The sequence below is a fragment of the Protopterus annectens genome, chromosome 2.part2, assembly GCF_019279795.1.
Source record: "Protopterus annectens isolate FY-2018-M chromosome 2.part2, PAN1.0, whole genome shotgun sequence".
Classification (NCBI taxonomy): Eukaryota; Metazoa; Chordata; order Ceratodontiformes; family Protopteridae; genus Protopterus; species Protopterus annectens.
In genome coordinates this window covers 393,376,684-393,400,031 of record NC_056730.1, presented here as the reverse complement: position 1 = coordinate 393,400,031, position 23,348 = coordinate 393,376,684, and the positions used below count along the sequence as shown (strand labels likewise).

The 23,348-nt window shown below is 44.4% G+C and overlaps 1 protein-coding gene across 1 annotated transcript in view; it reads right to left on the bottom strand.

The window, feature by feature from the left end:
* The window catches only part of RIOK2 (RIO kinase 2), a 307,636-nt gene that overhangs the window by 87,130 nt on the left and 197,158 nt on the right, over positions 1-23,348 (bottom strand). Inside the window, exon 7 of the mRNA XM_044063914.1 lies at positions 8,711-8,803. Coding sequence (XP_043919849.1) covers positions 8,711-8,803 — 93 coding nt within the window. The remainder of the gene's footprint in view (positions 1-8,710; positions 8,804-23,348) is intronic.

The window sequence follows — 23,348 nt, the reverse complement described above, 5'->3', positions numbered from 1 at the left end:
ATAAATCATTTGGTGAACATGAAGCATCCTTCTTGTTTTCCTATCTAATCTATCCAACATGTTTTGGGGCCAGTCAATAACTTCAAGCCTAGCTCACAGAAGTGCCCTGGCATCATGCCACCCAACGTTAGTTCCCAGTGAGTCTATCAAGCAGACCCACTGAAGTGATCCCCGGGGTGAATTTTCTATTACCCATCCACTCAAGATTTCTCCTGAAGGACAGAGCAGTGTTCTGCTTCACATGTATGGAAAGTCTATTCCAGAGCATGGGCAATCTCTGGGTGAGAAACATGTCCCTCCAGCATGTTCTCTTGATTGTGGTAATGAGGCTGAGGTCTCTGGAGTGTGTGGTGCAGAGGGATCAGGATTTCTTTAGATGTAGCATTTCTAACAGGGCTGGGTCAGACATGGCTATGTAAGTTAAGCAGAGATCGCCTCTAAGTAGGCGATATGAGACAGAGAATAGCTGGAGTCTTTTGAGTCTGTGTAGAACATGTGTTTAATGCCCAGGATCCAAGATCATCTTCATGAAGTACTTCTGTAGCCTCTCCAGATGTTGCAGGTGTCTAGTGCGGTACATGCCAAATGGGGCATTATACTTGAATGGTCTAATGAGGGGAAGAGTGGAGAGAGAGAGAGAGAGAGAGAAAGATGATGACCTCTTTCTCTGTGGATGCAAAACCCTTGTTAATGAGATGTGACACATAGGACTTTCTGACCACAGTGGCAATGTGGTGGTCGAAGGACAGTTTGCTGTCAACCTGCGTGCCCAGATCTCTTATAACGCCTTCAGTGTTCAGTTGGCTCCCATCAATGTGGTAATTAGTGGGAAGTGAGTTTTTACCAAAGGGGATGACTACGCATTTTTTGGCGTTAAGCTCAAGGCCATGGTTTCAACACCAGTCATTGGTCTCAGTGAGGCCTTTCTGTAGGATGTCTGCATCACTTGGGGAGTTAATAATAGCTCCCAACTTGCAGCCATCTGTGAACTTGGTCAGCCAGAGTCCCTTTGCGTTGGCCTGGACTTCTGAGAAGTAGATGCTGAACAGGAGAGGATCCACGACCGATAACTGGGAGATTCCACTCGTGACTGATCAGCAGTCTGACTTGGGAGTTCGCTACTTTCACACTGTGTGTTCCATCTGTGAGCCAATTTTTAACCCCCCTAGTGATACAGGAGTTGATGCCTAGTTTAGTGTGTTTATCAATAATTCCCGAGTGAGGAACAGTATTCAAAGGCCTTGGCTAGGTCGAGGTAGGCTGTATGCACTGCCTTACCTTCATCCACAGCCCTGATGACTGACTCAAAGAAGTCAAACAGGTTGAGCAGGCATGATCTCCCTTTCACAAAGCCAAACTGCGTGGGGTCCAGAGTTTGGAGATTTCCTAAATCTTTGTTAATCAGGTCCATGATGATGTGCTCTGCAGCTTTACACATCAGACTAGTCAGACTAATGGAGCGATAATTCCCAGGGTCTGTAGTCGCTCCCCATTTATGGAGAAGGATGGCTGTAGCAGTGCACCATTTGGTAGGGACAAAGCCTGAGGTGAAGCGGTGACTGAAAACGGCACACAGATGTGGTGCAAGTTCACTGTGTAGTCCATGTAGAACACAGCCAGGGGCATTATCGGGGTCACATGGAAGTTGTATTTTTGGCCTTGGACACAAAGATGTGGTGCAAGTTCGCTTTGTAGTTCATGTAGAACACAGCCAGGGACATTATCGAGGTCACATGAAAGTTGTATTTTTGGCCTTGGACAATGCAGTTTTAACCTGTGCTGCAGTAATGCTGGGTGCGTGGCATTCTTCTGGTACTGTGATTGGTCCTGGGTGGGGAGGGGTAAAATTGGCACTGAATCTGTCGGCCATTATGTTGGCAATATCTGTTGGCTCAGTACAGGAGATGCCATTGTGCAGTAACTCAGAGCAAATCTGGGTATTGCTGTGGAAGTTCTTGACACAACTCTAAAAGGTTTTGTGATCGTATTTAGTGCCTGCGGCGATTCTGCCTTCATAGCTGGCTTTACAGGATTTGATGAGGGATCTCAACTTTTTGTTGAGGCTAATAAGAGAGTTTTTCCAGTCTTGGAATTTCACCTTTTTCTGCAACAGTTTCTTCCTTCTGTTGTAGAGTTTATTAATGGCTGGGGACCACCAGATTAGCTTCCTCTTTTTGGAGGAGAGCGTTTTGGTTCTGTTGGATATGCCTAGTTTCATGCATTTATGTACATGTTCATACAGTGCACTGATGTATGACTCGGCAGTCATGCAGCTATTTTCCATTGGCATGGATGCCATGAAGTTTTAGGAGTCCAAAGTCAGATTTGGAGAAGTTTTTCAAGGTGGGTACCTTTGTGGGGGGGGGGGGGGGGGTGTCGGTGACATGTGGATTTCCATGGTGATTAGTTTATGGTCGGATCTGACCAGGGAGGGACTGACTATTGGTGTAGAGCAACGGTCGCCCATGTTAGTAATAACCAGGTCAAGGATGTTGCTTCCTCTAGTGGGGGTCAGCATGAGCTGGTCCAGGGCATTGTAATGGATTAACTCCAGAAGTGCTGGGCCATTGTAGTGGTGCTTGAGTAGTTTTCCCAGTTGATGGAGGGGTAGTTGAAGTCTCCTAGTATGAGTGTTCCTTTTCCTCACTACCCTGTGTTCCTGTGGTAGAACTTTATTAGTTATTAATTTAGCTGCACAGTAATATATCCTGTTTACTTCTGTTATATCACATGGATCTCTATGAACAATCCTAAATTATTGTGTTCATTTGTTTTACCAAACTTCTGACTTTGTGCGTTTTACTGACCTTCTGCAGTCTATTTCTTTCAATGATCTTAATATGTCTAGCTATGTCTTAAATCAAGCAACTCTTCTCTTACCTCATTTTCTACTAAACTAAGGGCACATTTTTTTGTTTTCCATTTCCTGTGGGCATTCTATAGCAAGTTCTATAGCATCTTCCTGTGGCACATTCTCTTCAATTTCATCCTGTGTCATCCATTGCTCTGTCATATGAGAACTCAGTGGCCTATCAATCCTCAACATTGACTGTTTCAGAGTTTCCGCAATTTCCTGTTCCTTCCCTTGCTGTCCAACTTCAAGTGAATGTTTATACTGGTTTCCTGTGGAAGGCTGCAAATTATCTTCATATGGCATCTAACCAATTGCTTCCTGTTCAAATGGTTTCCCCTCAATTTGGATATCCATTGCTCTATCCTGTTGTGTTGCTTTCTGAATTAGATTTTCTACACTGAATCCTTCACTTCGCAGATACTCCAAAACCTCAATTTCTATTTCTTTAACTTCTCCACTACTAATATCCTTTTCATCTTTGTCTTCTTATTTTTTTGTATTGTAAAGTTCGTTTGCCTGTATTTCTCTTCAAATATCTTCGGTGCTGCTCTTTTTGTATTGGTTAGTTTTACTTTCACTTCGCAAGCAATCCACAACTTCAACTTCTTTTTTAACTTCTACTTTACTAATCTTTTCTACATTCCCCCTCTGTAATATATATTTTTTTATTGTGAAATGTTTCATATCTGGATGCCTTTGCCTGTATTTCTCTTTGAATATCTTTGGGGCTGCCTTCTTTATATTGATTAATTTGGCTTTCTCCTTTGCATAAACACTGCATCATATCAAATCTCTCTATTTCCCATGCCCATAGTTCTTTTTTACGCTTTTCAAAAAACTTTGCGTTTTGTTGTTTATATGTTTGTACTTCCCCAGATGCTTTTTTTTCCAAACAGATCAAAGTTTCTTGATCTAAATACTGTTTTTCACAAATCTGTTGTATTAATGAATAGAAATTATTTGAAGCTTCTGACAGTTTTTCTTGTGGAAATATTTTTCTTTCCTCTAATTTCTCTCTTAATCGCTTTGTATATCTTGTGTCTGGAAATTCTGGGCTTTTTGCATAATAGTAACAATACATAATTTCTTTCTTATCCTCAATAGTCACTTTATCGTCTTTATGGCTCTTCTTTGGCCTATCAGTTTTTGTGAACTACTACGTCCTTCTGCAACAGGGGGGCCATCCTCCCCCTGGGCCTGGTCTGGCCCCATTCTAGGAATGTTTCTGTATTTTGATGATTCTACACCATCAGTCTTTTCCAGTCCTGGCACCAGTATGCCTAACAGGATTGGTCACTTTTTTATCCTGTGTCTTGTGCACCCAGCTTATTTTTTTAATTTTTAACATACTTCTGTCCACGATATATGCTATATGAATACACTCTATACATCACAGTGTCGTCTTGGTGAGATTTTGTGAAAAACAGGGTCCACCTCGTGAAGGTACTCACCAAGACTTGAGGATGAATTCAGTTTCAGCAATAATACTCTCCTTTACTTGGACTCATCGCTCCATTTGGACTCCCAACATCTCTCCATTCAGATGCCTCTGTGCTGTCCCTACAATGGACAGAGTCTGAGTGCAACCAGACAACTGAATCAGAAATATTATCCGATAACCAAGTTTCAGTAAACATCAGTACACAGCAATCTCAAGAAAGTTTGGCTGATTCAGGAAAGGAAGGTGGGAGGAAAACTGAACCTAAAACTCGCACTTATTTTTAATTTTAAAAAAGCTATGTTATCTCACCAATTTCTTTATGTTTCAGCAAGTACTTTTAAAAGATTAACACATTTGCAGAACAAACATGGAAGTCACTGCACATCAGATACACACACTTTCACTGAGCATTTTCATATTTAACAGTCTTTCTCACAACTTCCATTCTAAGTTAATAGAAATGTAACCTGACCGGACAGACTAAGGTGAACTAATCTCATCAGATGAATACACATATGGGCAAAACGCAGTTTTCAAAGTAAACCAGATAAAATTGGACTATCTGGGCCATATGATGGCATGCGGTTAGAAAATAATTAAAATTAAAAATAATTACTTCTTGTGCTGCACATAGATTTGGATTTAGAGCTTTGTGATGAGATAAACATTTTTTTTTCAGTTCTGCCCACAGTGGTCCTTGGAATTGCATCTGTCCTTGAAAGGACTTTAGGATTGACAAGCCTACAATTATTGGGTTTTTCCCCAACACCTACCATTATGCATGTGAACTACTGATGCCACTTACAACCTTATAGTAACATGCTGGCTTCTACAGAAAGAAGCACAACATTCAGCGACTGATTCACCAAGTACCAATATTAACAACCTATCAAATTGCATATTTGGATTAAGAGTCTTAACTCTCTAAAGACTTCTCCACCTTTTCTGTAGCTGCTCTTCTATTTTATCCAGATCCATACTTGCTTTACTGTTTTCATGGTGCCCACTGCTGAACTGCTGAACCCCCTCCATGTAACAGAAAAGTGAAAATTAACCTAATAATTCGGCCTGATCTGCACCACCTTTAGACATTCCTTCATCATCTTCAAATAGAGTGATCTGTGGATTCCTTCCATGTTTTCAAATGTATCTGAATAAAAAAAATATTCTATCCACCTTTCAGTACTTCGATCTTCCTTTATAGGACAACCCTAGTCTAGCCTGGCTGGTATGCTCTCTATTGCCTTTTCACCTGTATGATCAAAAGCACTTGCTCTCATCTTGCCCTCTGCTTCTCTGTTAATGAAAAGGCAGCCGAATAGAACAATCTGTGTTACTTTTCTCTTTTGCCCAGCAGGCTATCACCTCTTCCTCTATGCCCTACTTTCAACAGATTTCATCCTCTTCCCTTAATGCAGTTCCATAGCTCTCACTTTTTACAGCTCCTGTCACCATTCCCATTCTCCTACAATCCTATATATATATATATATATATATATATATATATATATATATATATATATACACATATACACTCTCGTAACATATGCTAGTATAGCTATAGAAACTGCAGATCACAGCAGCACAGTCACTGACAGCCAAGAGCTTTTCTACTTCAACTGAACTAAACCCCACTGTATTAATTATGGCAAAGTCAAGGACTGTCCTACTCTTAGCTGAAAACCTGATTCTTTACTTCACCTCTGCACTGATCAAAGCTTCCACCATTCCCCTTTCTATCTTAATCATATATCTCCTACCTCCACACTAAATGACCATGCCTCTCCTGAAATGTCTCTCTGTCCATCTACTAATTAGGTTTCTAAGCCTGTACACCATTCTCTCTTCCTATATCTCAGTTTGTATACTGTAGTATATCAAAAAGTATCCCTGGTTGCCACCTCCAGTCTCAAGGCCAACATGTTAACTTTTCTTTTAATTGCATGACCACACAAATGTACACTGCCACTCTACCACCATATTCTACTCTATCCATTCTGTTCACTCCTAGGTACTTTGGCTTTCATCCATCATTCCCATGTTCCTACTATTCTGTAATATCGCTCTATCTACAAATGCAGCATGCAGCCAACACATTTTATATAGGAATTTGGTGTTGTAAAGTATCATCCTGTACTTACTAAATTCTCCAGTTCCCTCCCTGGTTTTCTGTATTATCTCCTTTATTCCCCTTTAGGTCCCTTTTGCTTGCTCAGAAGTAATTCTACTCCTATCTTCCCTTTTATTTTCAGTTTAACAGGACTCTTGTTTTACTGCATCCCCTCAGTACAGCTTTGAGAAGGTCCCTCCCAATCAGATTTAGGTACAAGTGGCTCATGGTATACAACTTTTGATCTTTTTGTGGACTTCCACAGTTACGTTACACAGAGGGATACTCCCTTAGTTGCTTATTGAATTCTGTAATTCTCCTTTTCTTTGCCCTGCTTCCACAAGGGTATTGATAAGACAACAGAGAAAGTCACTGTACTGCCAAGCTCCTGGTGCAGCACTCCTTCCCCAGAGCTCACCCAGCCAGGGCAAGCTTTCTGTGCTACAGCTCTTTGTTTACTTAAATACATCAGCACTCCAATCATTTGTATTCACAAGCACAATCCATGCAGATATTACTCCGTTTTTCTGCTTTCAGCACAGCTCACTGCTATGACTACAATCAATCCTGACAGTCTCCAACCAAGCAAACTATGTTATCCCTTAACTTAAATCCAAACAACAGCGGATGAAATGGAATTTCCTAATGAAGTTCATAAACTGCTCCATCAACACACTTCCTTCCCTTATCTCTTTCATTTCAACCTGCTCTACAGACCACTCCATGCTATGCCCATAATCTCCTGTGGTCTACATACCACTCCATGCTATGCCCATAACCTCCTGTGGTCTACATACCACTCCATGCTATGCCCATAACCTCCTGTGGTCTACATACCACTCCATGCTATGCCCATAACCTCCTGTGGTCTACATACCACTCCATGCTATGCCCATAACCTCCTGTGGTCTACATACCACTCCATGCTATGCCCATAACCTCCTGTGGTCTACAGACCACTCCATGCTATGCCCATAACCTCCTGTGGTCTACAGACCACTCCATGCTATGCCCATAACCTCCTGTGGTCTACAGACCACTCCATGCTATGCCCATAACCTCCTGTGGTCTACAGACCACTCCATGCTATGCCCATAACCTCCTGTGGTCTACAGACCACTCCATGCTATGCCCATAACCTCCTGTGGTCTACATACCACTCCATGCCATGCCCATAATCTCCTGTGGAGTTTCCATCCCATATGAGGAGTACCTTCCCTATTCTCCTCTTCCGATGACAGCAACTACTCCCTTTCCCAGCAACACTACTGACCAGTAAAGTTCTGCATTTCCTCCTTTAGCATCCCACTCATTACCATAGCCCCTAACTTCAGAATTCTGCTTTTGTAATTTAATTTTAAATCTTTCTAATATTGCTAACTGAATGACAGTTCAGCCTAGTCCCTTTACCTACTACATACAGCAAAAGCAAATCAGACCTCACAGTTTACAGCTGTGCCAGTTTTCTAGGACCTTGCTCCATACTGCCATTACTTCCTTTCACTTAAGAAACCCACTACCACTAGCATTTCCACAACTACCTGATTTTTATCATGAGGCAAGTTCAGCCTTTCCGTCTCCTACAAACCTTACAACCTGTTTGTATTTGCACTTCTTGTTGCCATAATGCAGATTCATGTCTTGCACAAGTCACTCAATTCTCATTTCCTAATATTTATTCTGCAACTGTCTGAAGTGTGAAGCAAAGAAGAAAGGATGGTCAGAACACAAGGTATAAAGGGGCATGTGGTAAAAGAGATGAGATTTTAAGTACAAAAGACAAGTTTTCAGAATACTGACTAATATTATGCTTCTAAGAAATCAAAAATTTAAAGAGGCAAACTCAGGACCGTTTCTGTTTGCCTTCAAATTATAGAAACAAACACCTGTCCCAGGCCATATATCTTCCTTATCTCAATGACGTGAAACCTTTTGTAAGCAAACATACTCCATAAATGCATTAAGGTTCTCTAAAAATTTTGTTTGTTTGTGTCTTTCGGCTTTTTCCCGGTTAGGGGTCGCCACAGCGGAACTCCAGTCAGCTAATGATTGGCAGTAGAGTTTTACGTGCTGGGCCTAACGCACAACCTTCAACGAAGGAACGCCCATTCATGCATGTCGTCACACAGAAGACGCTCTGAGAAGCGAACGGGCAACGTCTAACTGTGAGGCGACAACGCTACTGCAGCACCACCACCACAGTCTTCAATAAACAATATTTATCTGAACAAAAAACTGTCTTTTAGTATAACATGCAGCAACTCAACATCCTTACAGATATTTTTTTGCTTCTTGCATCACCAACCTGATGTCCTTGAATGTTGGATACAGCTCACTTTCATAGCCGAATCTTCTCAAAAAAAAGTCCCTAATGCATTTTACATCTCTGTCAAAATACCTAAAAAACAGAAATTAAAACTAAAATTTGTTGCATGCTTCACAATTTAAAATAACATGACAAGCATATATCAACAATGTGTTATGCAGATTTAATATTAAATACATTAAACAGTTTTAAATTACAATGGACATTCAAAACTGAAAACAATAACACAAGGTGACAAAGTACAGTTTTGTACCTACCATAAATGTAGATGTCCGATAGGAATGCATCTGCAGTCCTTACAAATGGGTAGTCCTGTCGTCAGGCAGCCCTTCGGTCGGCCGGATTCCAAAGTCTGGGTCTGGTTTCGGCTGGTGTCGCGCTTCACCCGACGTCATAGCTGCAGTTCTTCAGGTATAAAGGCATCAGCCGACGCCATTTTCCTCAGTGTTTCTTGCCCCAGATGCCAGGTGCCCTCTTGGATGGCTAAATTTGGATAAATGCCAATGTTTCCAAATAGTAGAGAGCAAACACATAAAATAAGCATGTATGTACATATATACAAACAAATACACCATAATAGATCCCCCCCAAGCTAGCTGAAGGATGGCAAATACCCTAGGAGTACCACAGAGGGGAAGGTGGGTGGGTAATCCTGACTGCAGATGCATTCCTATCGGACATCTACATTTATGGTAGGTACAAAACTGTACTATGTCCTTCAAGGATGCATCTGCAGTCCTTACAAATGGGTAGAATACCATAGCTAAACTAGGGCAGGAGGAAAAGGAGAGATTATGGTGTAGTTAGGATCCCTTGCAAAACAGCAGTGGCAAAACCTGCTCGGGATCTAGAGTATAAAGGTAAATTGTAATGCTTGGCAAATGTATGCACGGAGGACCAAGTAGCAGCCTCTATAATGTCCTTGGTAGCCACTCCTCGTAAGAAAGCTGTGGTAGTGGCTGTAGCCCTTGTGGTGTGAGGCCTGATGTTCTCTGGAGTTTTCTTTCCATGGTAGGAGTAACAAAATCTAATGCAATTTCCTATCCATTTGGAGATTGTCTGTTTTGAAATTGGTTTTCCTTCCTTTCCTGTTGCATATGCTACCAGAAGCTGGTCAGTTATTCTATTGGACTTGGTCCTGTCCAGGTAGTAGCGTAATTGTCTATGTACATCCAAGGTATGCAACAGTCTTTCTCCCCTGTTCTGTGGGTTGGGGAAGAATGTAGGTAGGTGGATAGCCTGATTTAAAGACACTCTGGATACCACCTTAGGCATAAATGTAGGATTTGTTCTCATGGACACTCTATCTTGATGGAAGATCAGGAAGGGTTGCACTGCCATTAATGCCTGTAGTTCAGAGACCCTTCTTGCTGAGGTGATTGCCAGCAGGAAAGCAGTCTTCCAGGATAAGTATTGTAATTCTGCTGTTGCTGCTGGTTCGAAGGGGGGGGGGGGGGGGGTGTCAATTTTTCTAGCACAAAGTTCAAGTCCCATGCTGGCAATGGTGGTTTCCTGGGAGGTTTTACATTTTTAATTCCTCTCAGAAACTGCCTGAGCAGAGGATGTGAGAAGACAGGAGGATCCAAGCTGTATTCTGCTGAAATAGCTGATGCATGTATCTTGATGGAAGAATAGGACAGGCCTGTATGGAAGAGCTCTGCCAAGTACTCCAGGATGTTGGCTATGTTTACCAGTGCCACATCTTCTCCCTTTGCAGTACTCCAAATGAGATATCTTTTCCATTTTGCTGCATAATTCTTTCTTGTTGAAGGTCTACGAGCCTCAAGGATTATGTCTTTAACCCTTTGGGATAAATTTGGGTTAATTGTTCTTATGTAATGTTCCAGGCAGTTAGCTGCAGAGTTTTCAGGTTTGGATGCAGGATGTTGTAGTTGTTCTGTGTTAACAGCAATGGGATCAGGGTAGTGCCCATATTTGTTCCCGAGACATGCTCCTCAGTAATGGGTACCAATGTTGCCTTGGCCAGTCTGGAGCTATCAGAATGATCCTTGGACGTTCCTCTTTGATCTTCAAAAGCACCTTGTGCATCAAAGGAAGTGGTGGGAATGCGATGCTGTCAGGTTTTTCCAACTGAAAGATAGGAGTCCACCTTCCAAGCAAGTGGGTGGTACGTCCTTGTGCAGAATTTCTTTAGCTGGTGATTGAGTGGGGATGCAAATAAGTCTATTTGTGGTAATCCCCATTCTCTTGTGATGGCTTTGAAGATGTCCGGATGCAGCATCCATTCGTGGGCATCCGTGGTAGTTCTGCTTAATATGTCTGCTAGAATGTTTTCTTTTCCCGGTACAAAAATTGCTTGTAACTGAATGTTGTAGCTCAGAGCCACATCCCATAGGTCCAGTGCCAACCGGCATAGAGGGTATGAATGTGTGCCTCCCTGTTTGTTGATGTACCACATAACTGTGGTGTTGTCTGTCCTTATCATCAACTGACCTTCTTGGAGAAATGGTCTGAATGACTGGATTGCCAATTTTACTGCCAGCATTTCCTTTAGATTTATGTGCAGGCGCAGCTGGTCTTGAGTCCATAAGCCTTGTATGCACTTGTCCAGCATGTGTGCCCCCCAACCGAGGTCTGAGGCATCTGTCGTGATGGTTTGGCTTGGTTGACTATTGCAGAAGGTCAATCCTGTGTTTGATTGACAGGCCTGAGCCCACCATAGGAACTCTTGCTTCAGGCATGGGATTATTGGAATTTTGGTTTCTAGGCTGTGCTTGTGTTGAGACCACAAATTCTTTGGGTACCACTGTAGCTTTCTCATATGCAGTCTGGCATGAGGGACCAGAATTATGCAGGATGCCATGAAGCCTAGGGCTTGCAGTACTTTTCTTGCAGTTAGATGGTTCTGCTTTGTTAATGCCAAGAAGTAGAGAGGTAGTTGCTCTTTCTTTTCTGCAGTTAGGAATGCCATTTGTTTTGATGTGTCCAGCTCTGCACCCAGAAAGGTTATTCTTTGGGATGGAATCAGTCTTGACTTTTTTATATTGACTGTATATCCCAGGGCTTGCAGCAGGTAAATGACTCTTTGTAAGTCTTCTGTTAGCTTGCTTTTGTTGTCCGCTTGTATCAAGCAGTCGTCCAGGTAGGGGTAAATTTGGATTCCCTGAAGTCTGCAATGAGCAATTACTGATGCCAGGCATTTCGTGAACACTCTGGGTGCAGTAGATAAGCCAAAGGGCAATGCTGAGAATTGATAATGCTCTGATCCTGCAAGAAATCTGAGGTATCTTCTGCAATTTGGTCGTATGGGGACGTGCAGGTATGCCTCCTGGAGATCTAGAGTTACCAGCCAAGACTCCTTGCCCAGCATGGGAAGAAGCTGCTGTAGGGTCAGCATTTTGAATTTTGGAACAATGAGGAATGTGTTTAAAGCGGACAGGTCGAGAATAGGCCTCCATTTGCTCTCTTTTCTTGGTACCAGGAAGAGTCTGGAGTAAAATCCCTTTCCTTGTTCCATAGATGGTACCTTTTCCACAGCTCTCATTCTTAATAATTGAGATATTTGCTTTAGAGCTTCTGCCCTTTGAGTAGGTGGTAGGTTTGGCATTCCTCTCTTTTCTGGTAGAGTATGGAAATGGAACCTGTAACTTTGGTCTATAGTTTGCAAAATCCATTTTTCCCTTGTGATGCAATGCCAGTTCTTTGAAAATAAGGTTAGCTTTCCGCCTAAGGGTGCTTCCAGTTGTTCCCTGGTAGGCGGTGCCACAGCCAAGTCACTGTGATTGTGTTGTTGTAGTGGTGGTGGCTGCGTCTGTGCCTCGCTGGTTGTTACCCTGCCACTGGCGTCCCCTGCAGGCACCCCTGGATTGGTTTCTGCCTCTTGAACGCCTATTCCTGCCTCTCTGTGTATTAGAGGAGTCCGGAAAGGACCAATTCTTGGAGGGCCAGTTCCTGCTAAACCTTGGAGGTTGAACCTGTAAGAAATCTTTCACTGTTTGTACAGATTTCGCCTTCTCTTCCATCTTTTTCAGTACCTGCTGTGCAGGAGAACCAAATAAATTGACTTTGTCCATGGGTGCATCTAAAAGCTTTGATTTGACATGGTCTGGTAATGCCTGCTCTTTCAACCATGCATGTCTCCTGATAACTGTGCCAGTCATGGCTGATCTAAAGGAAGCCTCCAGTGCATCATAGCCACATTTTAAAGAATGGTTACTAAACTGCTGTATGTTATGTACCATTTCCTGAACATATTTCTTACCTAAAGATTCTTCAGAGGACAGCTTTTTAGTTAACTGGTCTAGCATAAACTCTTGATACTGAATCATATGAAATTGACTGTTCAAAGCCCTAGCTGAGTAGCAGAAGTGTAAACTTTTTTACCCCATCTCTCTAAGGACCTGGATTCCCTTTCAGAGGGGAGGGGGTTTTTAGCAGATGTAGTTGCTACAGCCTTAGGGCCCTGGGAGATAGTCTCTGGATCTGCAAAAGGAGCCTTGTATAAATGGTGATGAGTGTCCAGGACCCCTGTAGAACCTATCGGGCTTAGCAGGGGCCAGAGGTAATGAATCAGGAGCAGTGCAAGTATCATTAAATGCATCATCTACAACAGAAAGAACTGGAGGTATAGCTAAAGGCCTATGCTGTGGCAAATGTAGAAAGGTTCTAAGCCTTTTTCTGGAGTCTGAGAAATCTTGGCCCTGCCACTGAAATTGTTCCCTCATAGCATGCAAGGTTTCCCCAAAGGAAAATTCCTCAGGTGGAGAGGCTGAAGGAATGGACTCTTCAGCATCAGAGTCTTCGTAAGGGGAATAAGGAGCCTCAGGAGGGTCTGTATGTTCTGAGTCATCAGAGGAATCATCTGTGGATACTGGCTCTGGGGGCTCTGCTCTAGGCCTCTTCTCTGGAGGTGGATGAGTGGTCCTGTCTAGATGAGGCTGGGATCCACGAATTAAAGAAATGAGATCCTCTGCCAAAGAAAGCATATGGGAACTGGTGCTGGGCCTGTGAGAGGGGGGCTTGACAGGCACAGTTTTGGAAGCTTTAGCTGCTTTAGCCCTGGCAAAGGCCTTAATAGACATGGCTGCAGGAGGCCTAGTAGCTCCACGTGCAGGGGTTGAAATATCCAAGGGAATAGTGTCTGATAATTCCTGAGAAACCGCAACTGCAGGTTGGATTTCAGAAGCCGATTCCACCAGGTTAGAAGAGGTCTCAGTAGAAGGCAAGCTTTCGGCTGGGGGAAGAACCGCTTACTCGGTTTCAGCCGAAACAGAGACACTCGTGGTTGGCTTAACCGCGGTTTTGGCCGAAACCGCGGACCGCGAGTGTCGGTCCTTTTCCCTGCGTTTTTTGGTTATTTGTGAAGTCGGAGGATCCGACGGCATGATATAAGCAAAATCAGAGCCGAAAAACTGCTCTGCAAATTCCGACCGCCGTCTAAGCGTCCGATGGTTAAAAGAAGCACAGGCTAGACAAGCTGCTACGTCGTGATCTGGGCCTAAACAAGGTAAGCAGTAAGAGTGGAAATCTTTATGAGGTATTTGTTTCCCACAAGTTAAACAGTTCTTCACTTTTTCTGACATCGGCTGAGGCAAGAAAGAGTCCCCAACGGGGTACTTAGCTTTTTAGAAGTCCTCGAAGTAGTATTCGGTAGTAGTAATCTCTGGTTCTGACCGACCGGCACTTGCGAACAGCTTCTGCTTCGGGTGCCACACGGCAAGAGAGACTGAGGAAAATGGCGTCGGCTGATGCCTTTATACCCGAAGAACTGCAGCTATGACGTCGGGTGAAGCGCGACACCAGCCGAAGCCAGACCCAGACTTTGGAATCCGGCCGACCAAAGGGCTGCCTGACGACAGGACTACCCATTTGTAAGGGCTGCAGATGCATCCTTGAAGGACATGTGGAAAAATACAAACGCAACCTGAACAGACTGTAAAAACTGTACATTACACTTCAGGTTGCACACTATCAGCATGGGAGTCATACAATTCTGCTTTGCTCATCTTTTAAGTGCTGATGGTCAGCAGGATGCTCATCATCATAGTTCTTGTCTTCAATGCAGTAAATCCTCTAAAGGTTGCTTCCCTCTATCTTATTTTTACTTTCCACATTACTGAAGAACTAACTTTTCAAAAAAAGATAACCTAATTATTCAATATCTGTCACTGCATCAAATAAGAATGACTTTTTATTCAATTCAGCTAAGGTTCAACAACCATCCTCGCTTGACCACTGCTACATTGGTCAGGTTAGACATCAAAGCTCTCTCCTTTGAAATAAATACTTAGACAAGGACCCTAGCTAACCTCAGAACATTTAAAAACTATTCCAAGGCTACGCCTACTAAGTGGCAGTCTAGCAAAATTCCAAGCCCCCAAACCCCGCGAATGCAGCTGGCTATTCAGAACTGTTCTCAGAAACCATGTTCAGTCATTTAAACAACTGCACAAAAACAGCTGTACCTACCTGAAATAAACATATGGCAGCCTCCAAAAACAAACCACCCCAGTGGAATTCCAGTACAAATGAACAAGCAACTCAGGAGACTAATCAAGTCCACCAAAGCCAAATGTGAGAGAAAAATAGCCTCCACAGTTAAGGACAGTCATATATATATGGATCCAGACCCTCAGTCACCTCCCCAACCCAGGAAATGTTCTCCACCATTTTTCCACCATTATTAGAGAACAAGTCCTCAATGTACTCTGTAAGGTTAAGAACACTACTTCAGTGGGCCCTGATAATATCCCAAAATGCCTCCTGAATAGCATGAAACATGACCTGTCAGATATGTTACAGTCTCTATTTAATCATAGTTTCAAGACAGGCTTCATGTCTAATGAATGGAGGACTGCAGCTATTATCCCTGTACACAAGGGGATCTCCCACAGATCCGAGGAACTACAGACTCTACGTCTGACTGGTCTCACATGCAAGACCATGGAAAGAATTATCAATGGATCTGATAAACCATGACATAGGAAGCCTACATACACTGGACCATGCCCAGTTTGGTTTTGTCAAAGGCAGGTCCTATATACTTAACCTGGTGGATTTCTTCTCAACCTGGCTATTGCATTCAGCACAATAATTCACTCAGGCATTGTAAATAAACCTTTAAAATTGGGTATAAGCCCACATGTCACCCAATGGATAGCCAGCTGGCTCACTGATAAGACACCAGAAGTTAGGATAACAGAATCCATCTCCACAAAGAACCTAGTCACTAGCAAAGTCCCACAGGGATCAGTGCTGGGGCCTCTCCTTTTTTGCATTCCCTTCTCTGAAATCAAGACAAATGTCAAGGGCTTCTGGATGACCAAGCTTGCAGATGATTGCAAAAAAGGCATAGTCACTAAATCTCCAAAAGACACAAAATACCCTTCAAGAGGGCTTGACGCAGACAATAACTGGTGCTTGACCCATGGACTAAAACAATGTGAAAAAAATGCAAAATTGTACCCTTTCAAAAGTCAGCCAACCCTGAAACATACCACATTGATGATACACCCCTGAAAGTAGACAGTGGTCAGGAATCTGGGAAAGCATGTCGACAGTAACCTGACCTTTGACAACTACATGTCCACTGTGGTGAGAAAATCATTCTACATTGCACAACTTATAAGTAAGAACATGGCATTCAATTCTAAGGAGATTGCTGTTCCACTGTACTCTGCTCTCATCAGACCACTCATGGAATACATTGTCGCCTTCAGCATGTACCTGACCAGGCACTTAACAGGTATCCCAAAGTAAATCCGGTTCTTTCTTAAGAAACAGTTTATAAATAATACCCTCATCCTCACAGATCTGTAGTTGTGCTGGCCTTGACCTGTAATAAACCACGTATTCTAAAAGTGGTTGCAGCTCTGTCCTTTAACCAGTCTGAATAATTGCCGGACTTCTTTTCAGTTCAGGAAAATAAAAAAAAAGTCTGTTACAAACAATGTATATAGGCATCTTGATAATTTCTGTGGAAAGAATCTAATATGGAAGAAAACCTGGCCAACTGTTTGTTTTCTTCAGGAATGGTAAACTTACCTCTTCTGCATTTTTCTTTTAAGAATGGCACTGCCCAGGGTATTTGTGAGGCAGTAACCTCGTCAGATATTCCACATTTATTTAGTGCCAAGGTAGTTGTCTAGTGCAGAATCAAGCAGCTGTTCAAAACATCTCATCTTAGCTGCCCACCTCTTTAGGCTAGTCCCCAAAGTGCTTCGGATTTTTTCCAGTTGTCAAATTCTGTACAACTCTGCTGCCTCTGCAACCAAATCTTATTAGAATTTTATACTTGCAGTCACAGGATGTTATGCAAGACTCCATCCCACTATATGCTTTACTGTTAATTTACTCTGTGCTTATGGTGTTATTGTACTAATTTTCTACCATTACTAAAGTTTCTTGCTAGAAACAACTGAAGATAGCACATGGAATTGCTGCTCTTTTATTATTCATATGTTAGTTAGTGGAGGTACATCAGCTCAAAAAAAGAAGTTATGGACTCACCATAACATTCCATCTGAGCTATTGTTCTTCATTTGTCTTCAACCTGTGGGTTCCTGGATCCAGCACAGATCCGACTCGGTCACATATACAGCATTTGATCAGAGGTCAAAGCTCCTCCCCTACCTATAATGCCCCTGTCTCCTTCCTCCCTTCAGATCGAGTTTGCTACCCAACTAACTTCCTCACCCGACCCAACACTTTATCTCAAATTAGACATCTGCATAAGCAAAAGGAAGAGAGGAGGAGGCATGCAGGAGGTGACCACATCCTCTACTCATCAAGCCACCACGCAGTTTATGCAAGGCAGGGGGAAGGAGGGAGGGTCGACTGAAGACAAATTAAGAACAACTCAGATGGAATGCTGTGGTGAGTACATAACTTCTTTATCGGAAGTTGTTGTCATCGTTTGATCTTCAACCTGTGGGACAGAGTCCCCAGCTACTAAAGACCTGGGAGGCCCTTGTGGAAGGATGTTGTAGAGCCAAAGGATGCCCTATTCCTGGATATGATGTCCAACTTGTAATGCAAAATGAAGATATGAGATGAAGCCCAAGTGGCCACAGAGCAGATATCATCTAACAAAACTCTGGACCAGAAGGCCGCAGAAGTAGCCATAAATGTGGTAGAATGTGCTTTCACATGACCTGGCGGGAATAACTCCCTAACAGAGTACACTAGAATAATAAACTGGGAAATCCAACGGGCAATGGTGACCTTAGATATTGGTTTACCCAAAAAGGGTAAATAGAGTAGAAAATGAAAAGCTGGTCAGACTTGCGAAAGGATTTAGTCCTGTTCAGGTAAAAATGTAACTGTCTATGCACATCGAACAAGTGCAACTTATATTCTCCCTTGTTCTGAAAGTTTGGGAAAAAGACTGGGAGATTAATCACCTGATTGATATTGATCTCAAGCTACCTTAGGAAGAAAAGATGGGGTAGTACGCAAGGATACCCTGCCCTTATGAAAGATCATATAAGGGGGCTTGACAGACAATGCTTGAAGCTCCAAGACCCTCTTGGCAGATGTAATAGCAACCAAGAAGGCCATCTTCTAAGATAGAAACTGCAGATCCACAAAGGCTGCAGGCTCAAAAGGGGACGAAACAAGAGCTTGCAAAACTAATGTAAGATCCCACGATGGAGCTGGGTCTTTCACCGGGGGCCGAAGAAGAAAGGTGACTTTTAGGAAGGCTTTACAAAGCTTAGAAGATGCTAAGGAAGCCATATTATCACTGACATAATTAGAAATCGCTGCAAGTTGGACTTTGACTGCAAAAGAACTGGCACCTTGCTGAGAGATCCCTGCCAAAAACACCAAAACTGCTGAGACCAGGGCAGGGAAGGAATCTAAGGCATGCTGGGAGGCCCAAATCGACAAACATTTCCATTTGCTGGTGTACACCTTTCTGGTAGAAGACTTATGAGCCACCACCAGGATCCTTTTGACAGGTGTAGTTAAGCCAGGAGTCTTGACTACCATGAGAACTGGAGCAGCCAAACAGTGAGCTTCAGAATGTCCAGGTCTGGATGGGGAATCCATGGATGAGAAATAAGATCCAGAACTGGATTCAACATCCATGGTAGTGCCATCAAATGAGACCACAGAGAGGGGAACCAGACCTGACGAGGCCAGAATGGGGCAAATGAGGATAACTAAGCTCCCCAGCCTGCGAACTTTCTGAAGAAATTTTGGAATCAAGGGAAGAGGAGGATAAGCCATACAGAAGACCAGGGGGTCAAGCACGAATCAGAGGGTCTCTGGGGGCTTCTCCCTGGTAGGGGGTTCAGAGCAAAGAACTCACTGCATTTCGCATTGGAAGGAGAGGTGAAGAGACTGTAACAAGCCTGACCCCACTTGAGAAAGATCTGCTTTGTTACTGAAGTATTCAGAGACCACTTGTAAGACATCAGAACAGACCTGCTGAGCCTTTCCACTACAATGTTGGACCTCCTTGGAATGTGCTCTGTCACCAGAAGATGGCTGGTGGAGATCGCCCACTCCCGCAAATTCATGGCTTCGTGACATATGACAGAACCTGGTTTCCCTGGTTTGTTGATGTACCAGACCACAGACATATTGTCCATCTGGATAGCAATCATCCCTGGGAGAAGATGGGCATGGAGAGCCTGCAATGCTAGAAGGACCACCCTCATCTCCACGATGCTGATATGCAATTTGGTCTCATAGGGGAACCATGTGCCTTGGACTGTCCTTCCCGAGCAATGCCCCCTCCCCAGTAGGGAGGTGCCCATAGTTACCATGGTAGAGGGGGAAGGCAGAAGAAAGAAACGCCCCAGAGTCAGATCTGGGGAATGAATCCACCAAAGAAGAGAGTCCCTGTACACCCGACAGATTCGAACAGGATGAGACAAAAGGAGATCTAACATGGACCATTAGACCACAAGGGTTCACTGAAGAACCAGCATGTGAAAGTGTGCCATGGGCAAGAGACGGATTATGGCTGCCATGGACCCCAATGCCCTTAATACCATTTCTGCTGTCAGTGACGGAGTTTGGAGAATGGAAAGGATGTGCAGCTTCAGAGACTGAATCCTGTCCAAGGTAAGAAAGACTTTAGTTTGAATTTAGTCCAATCGAGTCCCAATGAACACCTGAACCGGAGCCAGAGATTACTTGTTGAGATTGATTGTAATGCCCAACCGCTGGGCTAAGAGAATAAGGTAATCCCTCGCTTGCTTGAGTTGATGCCTGGAAGGGGCAGAGAGGATTCAATCTTCCAGGTAGGGAAAGACCTGTATGCCCTGGAGTCTCAGGTGAGCCGCTACCACTGTCATCACTTTGGTGAACACCCTGGGGGCTGTAGTGAGACCAAAGGGGAGCACTGAACTGATAATGATTGGCCCCCCCAGCAGGAAGTGGAGGAACCTCTGAGAGCACTTGCCCATTTTGATGTGGTAGTACGCATCCTGGAGGTTAATCGAGCACATTCAATCATTTTCCTGGTGGAAGGGCGGGATAGATAGAAGGGTGACCATCTGGAATTTTGTCTTGGCCACAGAGTTTTCAAGGTGGAAAGATCCAGAATGGTTCTTAAGTCCCCCGTCTTCTTTGGCACCATTAAGAACCTGGAATAAATGTCTAACCTGGACTGGTCTGGGGGGGGGGGGGGGTTGGATGTCTTTTCTAAGTAGCCTTGCAATCTCCAGTGCTGCATCCTCCCTTTGCGTCAGTAGAATGTCCAGGGAGGCGTCTGGGTGAATGAAGTGACGTGACAAAGGGAACTGAATAGCCTCTGGATATAATTTGCAACACCCAACAATCTTCAGTGATGGACTCCCAAGCTGTTAGGAGTAGCGATAAGTGACCCCGATTGCCACCAGAGATGAGCAGCTGGGCAACCCTTCAGGGTTGCTGTGCAAGTCTCTCTGAGAAAGGCTCATGAGACCCTTGACTCCTCAGACCCCCTCTGCCTCTAGGGCGGTGTCTATCAAATCTCCCTCTGCCCCTGGGGGAAGGAGGATCCTGAGTGCCCTGGGAATCGTTCTGAGATTTTCGGAACCACATCTTCTTGGCCCCCCACTGATTCCTCAAGAAGGTTTGTTGAGGGGCCGAAAAGTGGATCCCGACAGCAGACGGAATCTTCCCATCCTTCTCACTCTGGACAAAGGTGTCACGTACAGACTTCCCAAAAAGGGAGGAACCATCTTACAGGGCATTAATAAACGATGCCTTGAAGGATTCTGAAAAGGCACAGAGCCAGAGCCAGGCATGGCACCTGATGGCAATGCCTGTACAGGCAGCTCTAATGGTGCCCTCGGTAGCATGGGAAAGGAGACGCATTGAGATGTTTGCGATACAAAAAAGGGTGGTCATTCGAAAGAACACTTTCTTGTCCTCTGCCAACATGGACCCAGGGGTAGACTTTGTGGGTCTATATTAGATAATCGAACTTTCAAAAGTTCAAGTGTCATAGGACTGACCCCATATGATCGAATTTTTGAAAGTCTGAATGTTTCAACGGAGATCTACAGTGTGGAATGGAAAGATTTATCTTTCCTGCACTGTAGTGCGATCTCACAGTTGGTATATTTAAAGAGTGGGGGGGTATGAGGGGCGCAGCCCTCCATGTGTGGGGAGCAGGAGGGGCTCCCCCCGCTTAAAACATTCAGGTAGGCTATTTTTGTAGTTTTAAAAGTTCGAACATCTAATGATAAAAAAAGAAAAAAAAAGTTCGATCATATGGTGTCGACCATATGACAGTCGAACTTTTGAAGTTAGATTATCTAATATAGACCCGACTTAGTGGCCTCCTCAACCAGGTCTCACTGCAACCTAATCACATGTGCCATATAATTCAGTGCCCACACAGGAAAAGGTCGCTGAAGAGAACACCTGCTTCCCAAAATGGTCCATCATCCTGGACTCTCTGTCAGGAGGGTGGACCATGGAGCTCTCCTGAGCGAGCTCCTTTTTAGTGGCGGCCTGGGGCATCAACGGGGATCTCTTATTCCAATCGGTCTTGTCTGAAGGGGGACTCAAAACCTTGTCAGGGCATTTGGGAATGGGTTCCACCATGTCCGGTTCCTTCCACGCCCGAAATGTGATAAGATTCACCAAAGGATCTGCGGGAGGGGACACCCGGGAAGTAGAGGGTCCTTCTCCAAATGCCTCCAGAAACACAGATTCAGCCAAGTTAGGTTTTTGGGCAGACGCCCCCCTATGCTGGCATAGGATTTCCATGATGTCTCCAAAGAAAACATCCTTGGGGGGTAACCAGGGAGAACCTTCCCCTTCCTCCAAATCTGTCTCTTCTCTGAGGGACTCTGGAGGGGAGTCCAAATGGAATCCAAGTGCCTCCTTTTGTATGTACATTTGCGGGGCTCTCCTCAGTGGGGGTCTCTAGGGAGAACTCGCCAACTTCTTGCTGCTTACAAGAGGGAGCGGCCTGGGGCAAAGAGGCAGCAGGCTATCCCTGAGATGGTAGAATGGCTAAGTTCATACCAGAAACAGAGGGAGTCAGGACAGACTTTGAAAACAAGCTGGTCAAGGGTCTCGATGGGATCAACAAGACCTTCTCCACCACATCGAAAGCCAAAGGGGAACTGATCTCCTGACAAGGTACAATGGTTGGAGCCATAACCCTCTGACCAGATGGGGGAGCAAGAGCCAAACTTTCAGGTGCTGAGATCCAAAAAGGGAAGGCTCTGCTCTGGAGCAGATGGCATCCCCTTGAATCCAGCACCAAGCCTATGACTCCGAAAGTCAGACGGATCTGAAACAGTCGGATCCGACCTGCTCAAGGCCATAGCCAGCATCGAGGCACAAGGTACCATCAGAACAGACCACTCGATGGCGAGTGTCCTCAGATCCAAGGGCTCCAAAACCAGTAGTTGGATTGGACAAGGAGCAATAAGGATGAATGCCGACTGCATGGCCCTGGCTCCAGAGGAAGAGGAGGCAGGCAGGACTCCCAACTGTATCTGGGCATGGATAAACTTCTGCATCATCCTATCTATCTCTGCATTGGAAAGGCTGTGGGTAGGGCGAGAAGAGGAGGCCATCAACACCGGCTTAGAAGGGCAGTGAGAGAAAGCCTGCACCAGCGACCGGGTCCGAAGCTTCTCAGGCTCTGGAGGGAACCGAGAGGAACAGAGCCGGGGAGACTCTGTCCTTGGAGCCGACCTAACCTTAGTTGGAGGGCCCGCCAAAGCCAAGTAATCCGGGGATTGCTTCCTGGCCCTGTCAGACTTGGCAGATTTGTCTGACTTATCTCTGTCCCTGGACCTCTTGGTGGGAGTTTGAGTCCCAGAGGCCGGGGTGGAGACCAGTAGAAGCTGGGGCAAAAGAGGCCTGTGCCCTGGTGGTAGGAGGGGGAAGTAGGCCCCCTCAAAATTAGCTCATTTCTCCTGTCCATCAGTGCCCGGGGATTAAACCCGACACAAATAGAAAAGGTGTCCAGATGGGCTGCCCCAAGACATTCAATGCACAGCGTATGGCCATCAACTGGGGAGAGCTTGTGTCCACACTCTGCGCATTTTCAGAAGCCTTGTTTGGTGGTTTCAGACATACTCCCAACCACATGGCCTAACACACTCACACAGAGAACACACACACACGAGAGACGGGAAAGAAAACATTTTTGTTATAACTGATGCAGAGAGCATGAGGGGAGGTAGAAACACAA